The sequence below is a fragment of the Oncorhynchus mykiss genome, chromosome 22 (genome assembly GCF_013265735.2).
Source record: "Oncorhynchus mykiss isolate Arlee chromosome 22, USDA_OmykA_1.1, whole genome shotgun sequence".
Taxonomy (NCBI): Eukaryota; Metazoa; Chordata; class Actinopteri; order Salmoniformes; family Salmonidae; genus Oncorhynchus; species Oncorhynchus mykiss.
In genome coordinates this window covers 36992730-37007520 of record NC_048586.1, presented here as the reverse complement: position 1 = coordinate 37007520, position 14791 = coordinate 36992730, and the positions used below count along the sequence as shown (strand labels likewise).

General features: G+C 46.2%; 1 protein-coding gene across 2 annotated transcripts in view; it reads left to right on the top strand.

The window, feature by feature from the left end:
* The window catches only part of LOC110501809 (adenylate cyclase type 5), a 119526-nt gene that overhangs the window by 92101 nt on the left and 12634 nt on the right, over nucleotides 1–14791 (top strand). The window contains exons 6-11 of one of the 2 annotated variants that reach the window (XM_036959224.1): nucleotides 4481–4639; nucleotides 5013–5154; nucleotides 5805–5942; nucleotides 8847–8869; nucleotides 11797–11956; nucleotides 12652–12749. In XM_036959224.1, the coding sequence (XP_036815119.1) occupies nucleotides 4481–4639; nucleotides 5013–5154; nucleotides 5805–5942; nucleotides 8847–8869; nucleotides 11797–11956; nucleotides 12652–12749 (720 nt within the window). The remainder of the gene's footprint in view (nucleotides 1–4480; nucleotides 4640–5012; nucleotides 5155–5804; nucleotides 5943–8846; nucleotides 8870–11796; nucleotides 11957–12651; nucleotides 12750–14791) is intronic. The other variant, XM_036959226.1, reaches the window with a different exon arrangement.

Here is a 14791-nt window from a genome sequence, read left to right as displayed (position 1 = left end):
GTTGGCAAGTTCAAATCAAGTTTATTCTATCCCCACGAAGAGGCACTTAGCCTAATTTGTGTCTGCAGAGGTTGAGTCAACGACTTCTCTGAGGTGGCCCTGCCTTAGAACATTAGTTCTGACGTCATAATGAGGTTTGGATGATTACAGTATGCCACCGGCCATATCTAATAAAGAAAGACCACACAAACGCATTGCCCTACTCTCTCTCTCTGACTCCTGTAAGAGGAGGTGAGTCATTATAAAGGACGGGCGGGGCCAGACAGACACCGTGTTCCTGTCCTCTGTCTGCTCTGCCCTGTGGTCAGTCGGTCGGTTGGTCGATCTGTCGGTCAGTCAGTCAAGTGGTCAGTCAGTCGGTCGGTTGGTCAGTCAGTCAAGTGGTCGGTCGGTCAGTAAGTCGATCAGTCGGGCAGTTGGTCAGTCAGTCAGTCGGTTAGTCAGTCAGTCGGTCAGTCGGTCAGCAAGTCGGGCAGTCAGTCAGTCAAGTGGTCGGTCAGTCAAGTTGTCGGTCAGTCAAATGTTTGGTCAGTTAGTCGGTCAGTTGGTCGGTCGGTCAGTCAGTCGCAGTCAAGTGGTCGGTCAGCCGGTCAGTCAGTCAAGTGGTCAGTCAGTCGGCCGGTCACTTGACTGACCGTCTGACTGACCAACCTACTCACCGACTGACCAACAGTTGGTCGACTGACCGACTGACTGACCGACTGACCAGCACAATGACCGACCGACTGACTTACCGAAATACTGACCAACTGACTGACCGACCGACTGACTGACTGACCAACCATTTGACTGACCGACCGATCGACTGACTGACCTACTTACTGACCGACCGACTCACCGACTGACTGTCCGACCACTTGACTGACCAACTTACTGACTGACTTACTGACCGACCGACTCACTGACTGATCGATGGACTGACCAACTTACTGACCGACCGACTCACCGACTGACTGACCGACTGACTGACCGACTCACAGACTGAGTTGGTTGGTCGGTCAGTAAGTCAGTCAGTAAGTCGGTCAGTCAAGTGGTCGGTCAGTCAGTCAGTCGGTCAGTCAAGTGGTCGGTCAGTCAGTCGGTCAGTCCATCGATCAGTCGGTTAGTCAAATGGTTGGTCAGGCAAGTGGTCAGGCAGTCGATCAGTAGGTCAGTCAAGTGGTCGGTCAGTCAGTCAGTCGATCAGTCAAGTGGTCGGTCAGTCAGTCGGTGAGTCGGTCGGTCAGTCCATCGATCAGTCGGTTAGTCAAATGGTTGGTCAGGCAAGTGGTTGGGCAGTCGATCAGTAGGTCAGTTGGTCAGTCAAGTGGTCAGTCAGTCAGTCGGTATTTCAGTCAGTATTTCGGTCAGTCAGTCGGTCAGTCAGTATGTCGGTTAGTTAGTTGGGCAGTCAGTCAGTTAAGTGGTAGGTCAGTCGGTCGGTTGGTCAGTCAGTCAGTCGGTCGGTCGGTCAGTCAGTCGGTCAGTCAGTATGTCGGTTAGTCGGTCTGTCAGTGAGTTGGGCAGTCAGTCAGTTAAGTGGTAGGTCAGTCGGTCGGTCAGTCAGTCGGTCGGTCAGTCAGTCGCAGTCAAGTGGTCGGTTGGTCAGTCAGTCAGTCGGTCAGTCAATCGGTCAGTCAGTCGGTCATTTAAGTGCTCAGTCAGTCAGTCAAGTAGTTGGTCGGTCAGTCAGTTGGTCAGTATGTTGGTCAGTCAGTCCGTCAGTCAAGTGGTCGGTCAGTCAGTTGGTGAGTCGGTCAGTCAATCGGTCGATCAGTCAGTCGGTCAGTATGTTGGTCAGTCAGTCGGTCAATCAAGTGGTTGGTCAGTCAGTCGGTCAGTTAGTCGGTCAGTCAGTAGGTCAGTATGTTAGTCAGTTAGTCAGTCAAGTGGTCGGTCAGTCAGTTGGTCAGTCAGTCGTTGAGTCGGTCGGTCAGTAAGTCGGTCAATCGGTCGGTCAGTGAGTTGGGCAGTCAGTCGTTGAGTCGGTCGGTCAGTAAGTCGGTAAGTCAGTCAGTCAGTCGGTCAGTCAAATGGTCGGTCATTCGGTCAGTCAGTCAGTCGGTCAGTCAATCGGTCAGTCAGTCGGTCATTTAAGTGCTCAGTCAGTCAGTCAAGTAGTCGGTCGGTCAGTCAGTTGGTCAGTATGTTGGTCAGTCAGTCGGTGAGTTGGTCAGTCAAGTGGTCGGACAGTCAGTTGGTCAGTCAGTCGTTGAGTCGGTCGGTCAGTAAGTCGGTAAGTCAGTCAGTCGGTCAGTCAAATGGTCGGTCATTCGGTCAGTCAAGTGGTCGGTCAGTCGGTTGGTCAGTCGATCAGTCAGTCAAGTGATCGGTCAGTCAATCAAGTGGTCGGTCAGTCAGTCGGCCGGTCACTTGACTGACCGTCTGACTGTCCGACCGACTCACTGACTGACTGACCGACTGACCGACTGACCAACCTACTACTCACCAACTGACCGACTGATTGACTGGCATTTGGCTGACCAACTGACTGACTGACCAACCACTTGATTGACCGACTGATTGACCGACTGACCAACTGACTCACCAACTGACTGAATTGTCAGTCAGTCGGTCAGTCAAGTGGTCGGTTGGTCGGTAGGTCAGTCAGTTGGTCAGTAAGTCGGTCAGTCCGTCGATCAGTTGGTCTGTCAAATCGTTGGTCAGTCAAGTGGTCGGTCAGTCGATCAGTAGGTCGGTCAGTAAGTCGGTCAGTCAGTCAGTCAGTCGGTCAGTCAGTCAAGTGGATGGTTGGTCGGTCAGTCGATCGGTCGGTTAGTAGGTCGGTCAGTCGGTCGGTCAGTCGGTCGGTCAGTCAAGTGGTCGGTCGGTCAGTCGGTGAGTTGGTCAGTAAGCCGGTCAGTCAGTCAGTCGGTCAGTCGGTCAGTCAAGTGGACGGTTGGTCGCTCAGTCGGTTAGTAGGTCGGTCAGTAGGTCAGTCAGTCAAGTGGACGGTTGGTCGGTCAGTCGGTTAGTAGGTCGGTCAGTAGGTCAGTCAGTCAAGTGGACGGTTGGTCGGTCAGTCGGTTAGTAGGTCGGTCAGTAGGTCAGTCAGTCAAGTGGACGGTTGGTCGGTCAGTCGGTTAGTAGGTCGGTCAGTAGGTCGGTCAGTAGGTCGGTCAGTCAGTCAGTCAGTCAGCCGGTCAGTCAAGTGGTCAGTCAGTCAGTCGGTGAGTCGGTCAGTAAGTCGGTCAGTCGGTCGGTCAGTCAGTCGGTCGGTCAGTCAGTCAGTTTGTGAGTCGGTCAGTAAGTTGGTTAGTCAGTCAGTCAGTCAGTCGGTCAGTTGGTCAGTAAGTCAGTTGGTCAGTCAGTGAGTCGGTCAGTCAGTCGCAGTCAAGTGGTCAGTCGGTCGGTCAGTCAGTCAGTCGGTCAGTCAATTGGTCAGTCTGTCGGTCATTCAAGTAGTCAGTCAGTCAGTAAGCCGGTCAGTCAGATGGTCAGTCAGTCAGTCAAGTAGTCGGTCAGTCAGTCAGTCAGTCAGTCAAGTAGTCGGTCAGTCGGATGGTCAGTCAGTCAGTCGGTAAGTCAAGTGGTTGGTCAGACAGTCAGTCAAGTGGTCGGTCAGTCAGTCGGGCAGTTAGACAGTTTGACCGAACACTTGACTGACTGACTGACCAACTGACTGACCGACTGACTGACCGACCAACCACTTGACTGACCGACTGACTGACTGACCGACATACTGACCGACTGACTGACCGACCGACTGACCGACTGACTGACTGACTGACTGACCGACTGACCACTAGAATGACCGACTGACTGACCACTTGACTGACCGACTGACTGACCGACCTACTGATCGACTGACAGACCTACTGACCGACCTACTGACCGACCAACCAATTGACTGACCAACTGACCGACCGACCTACTGATCGACTGACCGACCACTTGACTGACCAACCATTTGACTGACCAACCATTTGACTGACTTACTGACCGACCGACTCACAGACTGACTGACTGACCGACCACTTGACTGACCGACTCACAGACTGACTGACTGACTGACCGACCACTTGACTGACCACTGACAGTCAGTCAAGTGGTCGGTCGGTCGTGAGTAGGTCGGTCAGTCAGTCGGTCAGTCAGTCGGTCAGTCAGTCCGTCAGTCGGTCAGTCAAGTGGTCAGTCAGTCAGTCAGTCAGTCGGTGAGTCGGTCAGTCAGTCAGTCGGTCAGTAAGTCGGTCAGTCGGTCAGTCAAATGGTTGGTCAGTCAAGTGGTCGATCAGTAGGTTGGTCGGTCAGTGGTCAGTTGTTCAGTCATGTGGTCGGTAAGTCAGTCGGTCAGGCATTAGCCAGAGATAGGTCACACACATACTGGAGCCTCACTGCAAGGAAGGAGAATTTCCTGTGGATTCAGTTTGCTGTTGTTGTGGAAGCATTGTCATTTTTCTCTCATTTGACTATTTCCTTTACTCCCTTCTATTGCTTGATGATGTGGTCAATCTGTCAATCAGTGCTCAGTTGTTTCTGACTGTTTCTGTCTGTGCTCGAGGCTGGTGAGAGAGGTGACGGGGGTCAACGTGAACATGCGTGTGGGAATCCATAGCGGCAGGGTCCACTGTGGGGTGCTGGGACTCAGGAAGTGGCAGTTTGATGTGTGGTCCAACGATGTCACGTTAGCCAATCACATGGAGGCCGGGGGTGCGGCAGGGTACGTCCAGCCAATCACAACAAACCAGTACACAGTCACTCACCCAATGACACTACTAGGTTGTGTTCCATTACACATTAGCATACTACTTAGAGTACCACATAGAATGAAGCTATGTATTGAGCATTCGTTCTTATTTTGGAACTTAACCCTAGTCTCAGTGAATACACAGTTCACAGTGCAACATACTGTACTGTACCCATTCATTCATCTGACTTCACACTGTCTTGCTGTATTTGACAGAAGAGCAACTTGTAAAAGTCAAATGGGAAACAAAGATTTACACTACATTATGAATATGACAATATTACATCATCATTTGTTATGGTATAAACATGAAATTAATGAATACTGTCAATCCCTGTCCATCCAGGCGGATCCACATCACCAAGGCCACTCTGAATTACCTGAGTGGAGACTATGAGGTAGAGCCAGGATCAGGAGGAGCAAGGAACGTCTATCTGAAGAAACACAACATAGAAACCTACCTCATCGTGGGCTGCAGCCAGAAAAGGGTATGTGTGTGTGTGTGTGTGTGTGTGTGTGTGTGTGTGTGTGTGTGTGTGTGTGTGTGTGTGTGCGTGCGTGCGTGCGTGCGTGCGTCATATCAGTCCTGTGGCGATATCACAAGTTTTGACTCCAGCTCACATATCATGTGTGTTTTCACATGATGTATCATATTGCTATATACTCCATTCTAACCTATCAGTGAACTGGGAATGGGTTATTTCTCATGATCGCTGTTACATTAGTGATAACTGACAGTGTGCGTCCCAAATGAGAGGGTGCCATTAAAGATGCAGGCTTTAGAGTTCTCTACATTTCCCGTTCTGGTTGAATCACAACACTCATCCCAGATCAGATATCACTACCTTTAACCATATTTAATTGTAGAAGAAACGTTGAAAAACATTTAAGTGATTTACAGTAGATTTAGTGATTGTGAGGATGCATGAAATTCAACTTCTAGAAATACAATATACTGTCTATGTCTGTGTCAGGGGTAGAAACGGTGGGCAAGCCGGGGGAACTGGGTACCGGTAGACAGTAAAACCATTTTAACATGCGCCTTTCATGGTTAATTAATAAAGGATTTTACATTACTACTTCCCAGAGTGACCTTTTCCATCCCTAAGTATATTAGTCTGTCTCCCTTGCCTTGCAGAAAGACGAGAAGGCGATGATAGCCAAGATGAACCGTCAGCGAGCCAACTCTGTCACCCACAACATGGGCCCCTGGACCGACCGGCCCTTCTACAACCACATGGGAGGAAACCAGATCTCTAAGGAGATGAAGAGGATGGTGAGATAACATGCTGCCCTCACCCAAATTCAGGAATACTCTATATTTACTCTTCTCCTTCACAACAGGGCCAGGTTGTTGTTGTGTGCTTGTGTGTGCTCACCAGGGACTATAGAAAGCCAAGGACGTGTGACGGTCATGTTATGGCGTATGTTGCAGGTTGATTTTTCCTTGAGCAGATAGTCAGGGGCCAGGAGATAGTTATAAATCATTTTCACACTGCAAATTGACCGCAAGAATCACGAATAGATAATAATAATTTGGAAGGTGCTTATATTTTTCCTGTTACACACTTTAATGCAAATGTGTTTTTGCATATCACAAATCCCCCTGAGACACCCACAGGGAGTGGGATCACGGCTAGGGTCACCATTGTCCAGCACCCCTGGAGCAATTTGGGTTAAGTGCCTTGCTCGAGGGCACAGCAACAGGTTTTCACCTTTCGGTTACTGGCCCAACGCTCTAACATTGATGCTATACCTGCTGCTCCAGATATAGTATTTGACAAAAAAAGTATCATTTCCGACATTGATTAAATGGGATACGATCACATTATTTATGCATTGGAATACTTATAGATACTTATAGATTTACCCTTTACTCAGTTCTCTCTCTCTCTCTCTCTCTCTCTCTCTCTCTCTCTCTCTCTCTCTCTCTCTGTTTCTCTCTGTTTCTGTCTCTCTGTCTGTTTCTCTCTGTTTCTGTCTCTCTGTCTCTCTGTCTCTCTGTTTCTGTCTCTGTCTCTCTCTGTCTCTCAAATTCAAATTCAAGCTGCTTTATTGGCATGAAAAACATTGTGTCAATATTGCCAAAGCAACAATGTATACAATATACATTGTAACAAAATTATAAATGATAGCAAATAATAATATAAAATGGTAGTAAATAATAATACAAAATTAAATACAAAAATAATAACAATAAAATGGTAACAGTCTACAGTAAACATTAATAATTATAGTAATAACAATAATAGTAATAATAAGTAAGTTATTCTGTCTCTCTCTGTCTCTCTATGTCTCTCTCTGTCTCTCTATGTCTCGCTCTGTCTCTCTATGTCTCTCTCTGTCTCGCTGTCTCTCTATGTCTCTCTCTGTCTCTCTATGTCTGTCTCTGTCTCTCTATGTCTGTCTCTGTCTCTCTGTTTCTGTCTCTGTCTCTCTGTTTCTGTCTCTGTCTCTCTGTTTCTGTCTGTCTCTCTCTCTCTGTTTCTGTCTCTGTGTCTCTGTGTCTCTATGTCTCTCTCTGTCTCTGTCTCTTGGTTCTCTGTTTCTGTCTCTGTCTCTCTGTTTCTGTCTCTGTCTCTCTCTGTCTCTCTGTCTCTCTGTTTCTGTCTCTCTCTGTCTCTCTCTATGTCTCTCTCTGTCTCTCTGTTTCTGTCTCTGTCTCTCTCTGTCTCTCTCTGTCTCACTGTTTCTGTCTCTCTATGTCTCTCTCTATGTCTCTCTCTGTCTCTCTGTTTCTGTCTCTCTATGTCTCTCTCTGTCTCTCTCTGTCTCTCTCTGTCTCTCTGTTTCTGCCTCTCTCTGTCTCTCTGTTTCTGTCTCTCTATGTCTCTCTCTGTCTTTCTGTTTCTGTCTCTATGTCTCTCTGTCTCTCTGTTTCTCTGTTTCTGCCTCTGTCTCTCTGTTTCTGTCTCTGTCTCTCTGTTTCTGTCTCTGTTTCTGCCTGTCTCTGTCGCTCAGTTTTGGTCTCTCTCTCTGTTTCTGTCTCTGTGTCTCTATGTCTGTCTCTCTGTCTCTCTGTTTCTGTCTGTCTCTGTTGCTCTGTTTTGGTCTCTCTCCCTCTGCTCCTCTCTCTCTCTCCTCCTGTCTGTCTCTCTCTCTCCTCCTCCCCCTGCTCCTAAATTACACAGCAGCAGAGGTAGAGAAAGAGCAGAGATAGTGGGAGCAAGGAGCGAGGGAGCGAGACAGAGGGCATGAGGTAAAGAGAATGGGTCTGTGTGAGGGAAAGGGAGTCACAGTGATAGTAGTTCCCACACTAGCCCCTGTCCTCCAACCTCCCAGCACTGCAGGGCAGGCAGCGGAGTGGAGATGACTTATGACTTGCTGATCACTGTGTTTCTGTCGTACATTCCTACTATGTCATTAATCCCTGTTGTCCTATTCCATATAAAATAAAGAATGCTGGTATTTAGGGATGTTCCACCTCTCTGTTTTGAGGGCAGTGGAATTGCTTATGTTATTATAAAATATTCAGACATTCTGTTGGAAAGCCATGTCCAAAATAAAAAGCTTAGTTCAGCTTAGTTCACAATTAGGAAAATGTAGGAGTATAGATGGAACCTAGATTTGAAAAAAGGACGACTATCTACTAGAGACGTGTTAATGTTTCTTGGACCTGTACAGCACATTTTATCTCCTGCTGTTGTTGCTATCTCCATCCAGTAGAGTGCACTGCAGGTCCGTGATACAGTAGATGCCGAAACTCTTCAGTTCACCTAATGTGTTGTTAATAAGACTGTCTTCTCTAAAACCACTATTGACTCATCTTCCTAGGAAGATGCCTGCCTGGCTAGCTGTTGTTCTCAACTGTGTGCATCCCAAATGGCACCACATTCCCTATATAGTGCACCACTTTTGACCAGAGCTTTATGGGTCCTGGTCAAAAGGAAGGGAATAGGGTGTCATTCGGGACACAATCCTTTGTTGTTGTTTTTCAGCATCTTTTACTGGGAGTTTGGGCAGAGAGGATGCTGGAAGAGGTGTCAGTCTCTTGTCTTGCTGGTTGAAGCAACTTCCATTTTCAGCCAACACCTGGCTGTGTGAATGGATTCTACCTCTTTCTCTTCGAAAGAAACTCTAGCCCCACTTACGTTTCTTTGTTTGTAGCTGTTCCTGAAATTCAGTCATTTTCCAGTCAGACAACAGTGTCTCTATTCTGCTCTTTTCTTCTGTCTTCCAGGGATTTGAAGACCCCAAGGACAAGTGAGTAGAGACCCCCATCTCCCCTCCTGTCAGTCAGGACTTATCTGGATAGGTATGTGGTAGTCAGAGAAATAAACTACTTATCTGGATAGGTATGTGGTAGTCAGAGAAATAAACTACTTATCTGGATAGGTATGTGGTAGTCAGAGAAATAAACTACTTATCTGATAGGTATGTGGTAGTCAGAGAAATAAACTACTTATCTGGATAGGTATGTGGTAGTCAGAGAAATAAAATACTTATCTGGATAGGTATGTGGTAGCCAGAGAAATAAACTACTTATCTGGATAGGTACAGTGGGGCAAAAAAGTATTTAGTCAGCCACCAATTGTGCAAGTTCTCCCACTTAAAATGATGAGAGAGGCCTGTAATTTTCGTCATAGGTACACTTCAACTATGACAGACAAAATGAGAATAAAAAAATCCAGAAAATCACATTGTAGGATTTGTTATGAATTTATTTGCAAAATATGGTGGAAAATAAGTATTTGGTCACCTACAAACAAGCAAGATTTCTGGCTCTCACAGACCTGTAACTTCTTTAGAGGCTCCTCTGTCCTCCACTCGTTACCTGTATTAATGGCACCTGTTTGAACTTGTTATCAGTATAAAAGACACCTGTCCACAACCTCAAACAGTCACACTCCAAACTCCACTATGGCTAAGCCCAAAGAGCTGTCAAAGGACACCAGAAACAAAATTGTAGACCTGCACCAGGCTGGGAAGACCGAATCTGCAATAGGTAAGCAGCTTGGTTTGAAGAAATCAACTGTGGGTGCAATTATTAGGAAATGGAAGACATACAAGACCACTGATAATCTCCCTTGATCTGGGGCTCCACGCAAGATCTCACCCCGTGGGGTCAAAATGATCACAAGAACGGTGAGCAAAAATCCCAGAACCACACGGGGGGACCTAGTGAATGACCTGCAGAGAGCTGGGACCAAAGTAACAAAGCCTACCATCAGTAACACACTACGCCGCCAGGGACTCAAATCCTGCAGTGCAAGATGTGTCCCCCTGCTTAAGCCAGTACATGTCCAGGCCCGTCTGAAGTTTGCTAGAGAGCATTTGGATGATCCAGAAGAAGATTGGGAGAATGTCATATGGTCAGATGAAACCAAAATATTACTTTTTGGTAAAAACTCAACTCGTCGTGTTTGGAGGACAAAGAATGCTGAGTTGCATCCAAAGAACACCATACCTACTGCGAAGCATGGGGGTGGAAAAATCATGCTTTGGGGCTGTTTTTCTGCAAAGGGACCAGGACGACTGATCCGACTAAAGGAAATAATGAAGGGGCCATGTATCGTGAGATTTTGAGTGAAAACCTCCTTCCATCAGCAAGGGCATTGAAGATGAAACGTGGCTGGGTCTTTCAGCATGACAATGATCCCAAACACACCGCCCGGGCAATGAAGGAGTGGCTTCGTAAGAAGCATTTCAAGGTCCTGGAGTGGCCTAGCCAGTCTCCAGATCTCAACCCCATAGAACATCTTTGGAGGGAGTTGAAAGTCCGTGTTGCCCAGCAATAGCCCCAAAACATCACTGCTCTAGAGGAGATCTGCATGGAGGAATGGGCCAAAATACCAGCAGTGTGTGAAAACCTTGTGAAGACTTACAGAAAACATTTGACCTCTGTCATTGCCAAAAAAGGGTAAATAACAAAGTATTGAGATAAACTTTTGTTATTGACCAAATACTAATTTTCCACCATACTTTGCAAATAAATTCATAAAAAATCCTACAATGTGATTTTCTGGTTATTTTTTTCTCATTTTGTCTGGCATAGTTGAAGTGTACCTATGATGGAAATTACAGGCCTCTCTCATCTTTTAAAGTGGGAGAACATGCACAATTGGTGGCTGACTAAATACTTTTTTGCCCCACTGTATGTGGTAGTCAGAGAAATAAACTACTGTTGCTATAATACACAGAATTGCCATCAAAAACACGACCAGAACATCCAACTCACCAAATTGTAATTTTTCACTGGGTGAGGAGGGGATCCTGGAGATGTGATTGGCTGATCCAGTTGTCACTCAAGGGGATGGCCCATTCGCCCTTGTGCATACCATGCATATGTCACAAATGCAGTCTGTATTCTCACCCTGAATATACCTCAATTTCAAGCTCCTTTATGTGATTCTATGTGCTCCTGTTGTTTACAAAGCATGTAAGAAATAAGATTAGATTTGATTGTCCCCATGCGTTGCCCTACGTGCTACAGACAGATCAATGTTCTTCAATGGGATTTGTTTCATCGTGACAGTCAAATCAAATCAAATTTATTTATATAGCCCTTCGTACATCAGCTGATATCTCAAAGTGCTGTACAGAAACCCAGCCTAAAACCCCAAACAGCAAGCAATGCAGGTGTAGAAGCACGGTGGCTAGGAAAAACTCCCTAGAAAGGCCAAAACCTAGGAAGAAACCTAGAGAGGAACCAGGCTATGTGGGGTGGCCAGTCCTTTTCTGGCTGTGCCGGGTGGAGATTATAACAAAACATGGTCAAGATGTTCAAATGGTTAAACAGTCACTTTAGGACATCCATACCCATGAGTGTCAGTGAGTTCAGCGTCTTCCATACTCACTGTAACTTATGATGTCTGTGATTCATAAAACATTTTAATCACCTGGTTTGATCTTGTCCACTGATCCACTGACAATAGGCCAGATTGCCTCTAATCAATGCATTCAAACAATGCACTGCTGATTCAACGACCGATTATTCCAATCAAACAAACATAATGACAGTGGTTTGATGTTCTCAATCACTTTGTTTGTTATGGTGATGCAGTTCTGTGGTGCGGTGGTGAGTTAGGGGCTTGTGGTGGGCTAGTCCGCAGAGACACAGAGCTGAAGGACCTCTTGTGACGGCCTGAAACGGAAAACAAAAAAGTATCTCCTCGTCTTGTGTTATCTAGACATTTCATTTTCAGAAACACGCAGGAAAACCTGAACCCAGAAGACGAGGTGGACGAGTTCCTAGGCAGAGCCATCGACGCCAGGAGTATCGACCGGCTACGCTCAGAACACGTCAAGAAGTTCCTGCTGACCTTCAGAGAACCAGACCTGGAGAAGAAGGTAGTGCTGTCCTCCTCCAGGGAAATGAATCCACATAATCGGACTAAGGCCCTGTGTGAATCTTCTGGATAGATCTTCAGCAGTGGAAATGTCAGACAGACAGAGAGACAGAGAGAGGGAGAGAGAGAGAGAGCAGAGAGGCCCCGTTTTCAACCTCCTCTCCCTGTCAGTCTCTCTCGTCTGGGTAAATGGGCTGTATAGTGGCTACTTACAACAGATCCAAAGCCCGCTCTCAGTGTGTCAGCCCCCAGCCCGGTTTTCTGTGGGAGAGATAATCACTGACTTGGTCTTCCTCTATTACCTTTCATCTGAAAGATCTCATAATTCACCTCCTGAGCACCTATGCCAGAAGCATGCGCACGCACACACACACACACGCACATGATTAATCTCCTGAGCACATCCTTTAGGCCCAGCCAGAGACACGGCTGCTTGTGGATGGATTGATGGATGAATAGATGGATGGATAGATGGATGGATGAATTAATAGATGGATGGATGGATAGATAGATAGATGGATAGATAGATATATGGAAGGCATTTCAGCTGTATAACCAGTAACATGCTGTTCTCACAGAGGCTGTTGTGTCCTCACATCAGTGGCACTAAAGGGTTTCAAGTGAGATGTGAAGCAGTCAGCAAGCCTCTGGTTACCTTACTGCTCTTATATTTTTCCATTTCTATTTGTCCTTCAGTACTCCAAACAAGTGGACTCCAGATTTGGAGCGTACGTGGCCTGCGCCTCTCTCGTCTTCCTTTTCATCTGTTTCATCCAGATTGTCATTGTACCACAGTAAGTACTGAATCTCTCCAAGTTGATTCATACAGTACCATAGCGCTGAATAATTTATTTACTAGTAAATCACAATGAATGTTTCCCATATCTTTTTATTAGAATTCACAGCACATTCACGCTCCTCATTCCGTGGGTAATGCTCCTGCTACCTGTCTCTCCCTAACTGATTTGACCTGTGTTTTGTCTTACTGCTCTGCGTATTGCTTGTATCCACTGCACTAGTCATCTCCCGCCCCAGCCAGGATCCATATGTCCTCCGCTTTCTCTCTGTTTATCGTACTGCTGTGTGATTCAGGTGTGTGATTCAGGTGTGTGATTTAGGTGTGTAATTCAGGTGTGTGTTGCTTGTGTGTGATTGCCAATTCACTGGCTGAGTTTGTTTTAGGGAGGTGGGGTGTGGGTTGTATTCGCAAACTCCCTATAGTCCACAGCAAATATTTAGCATGTTTACTGGAAGCAAAAACACCTCAAAGCTCAATGTGGAAGACGAGTATGTATCACTGCAGTCCATGATCTATTCGATCAGCATAAAGAGTTCTATAAAGATCTAATAGATCTGCAACAAAATAACTTTAAATCCTTCCTGCAACTCTTAATGGATTCTAGCATCAATAACTTTAAATCCTTCCTGCAACTCTTAATGGATTCTAGCATCAATAACTTTAAATCCTTCCTGCAACTCTTAATGGATTCTAGCATCAATAACTTTAAATCCTTCCTGCAACTCTTAATGGATTCTAGCATCAATAACTTTAAATCCTTCCTGCAACTCTTAATGGATTCTAGCATCAATAACTGTAAATCCTTCCTGCAACTCTTAATGGATTCTAGCATCAATAACTTTAAATCCTTCCGCAATGCACGCTGACACGGTCGCCAGATGTACGGTGTTTCCTTCGACACATTGGTGCGGCTGGCTTCCGGGTTAAGCAGGCATTGTGTCAATAAGCAGTGCGGCTTGGTTGGTTGGGTTGTGTTTCGGAGGACACACAGCTCTTGACCTTCACCTCTCCTGAGTCCATACGGGAGTTTCAGTAACCACCAATTGGGGAGAAAAAGGGATGCTATGAACTTCAAATACAGTATGGATTTAACGCAGTCCGAGGTGGATTAGCTGAAGGGTGCGAATATCCCCAGCCAGGCCGCATTCAAACCCGTCTCAGAAGATTTAGCAAAATTCCAAACACTAGACAAACTCTCTTCCAAAGGAGATTACCTGGAAAATCAATCCAGGCTAAACAACGTTCTAATCAATGGAATCGAAGACGTTAAAATTGAAACTTGACATGACACAGAAGCCAAGAAACTCCTGGCAGGTCATCTGAAACTGGACCCTAAGCTCAGTGAGAGGGCGCACAGGAACGACACCTTTTTTCCTGATGGTCGGCCCAGATCTATATTGATGAAACTGCTCAGGTACAAAAACAAGGAGGAGATTCTCAAGAACGCCAAGTGCCTGAAGGGAACTAAGTTCTTCATTAATGAAAGCTTCTTCAAAAAGGTACGCCTCAAAATGAACTGCTGCCACGACTAACTAAAGAAGGAAAGAGAGGCATACCCCCCCCCCCACAGGGGACCCGGCTGTAGTCCGTTGATCTATCACATGGATTCATTTGATTCGACACACACATACCTACATATTTACTCTACAATGTCCATGTGTTTCACCTAACCTCATGACCAAAAACACACACTGCTCTAAAGGTCATAACCCTCTGAAGTCTTCAGTGGTGTTGTGTGGACTTTGTCAAGGTGCATTCCATAGGAAGTGCACCCCTATTGATGAGACTAACACAAATGTGTGGATGTATTGGACATGTGAGGCATGTAATTCTGTTTCCCTTCCACTCTCTGGATGATTCCCACTGTATATCTATCTTAGGATGTCAACCCTGATTACCTGGTCTTCAAACCATTTGATATTAATGAAGATAGCGATAAATAATGACTGTGTTGATCCAGATTAAAATGTCCTGAAATTGACCAAAGATGAGTCTATCAAGTGACTATTTGTAAGGGATTTCCTCCTCTTCGTCTGA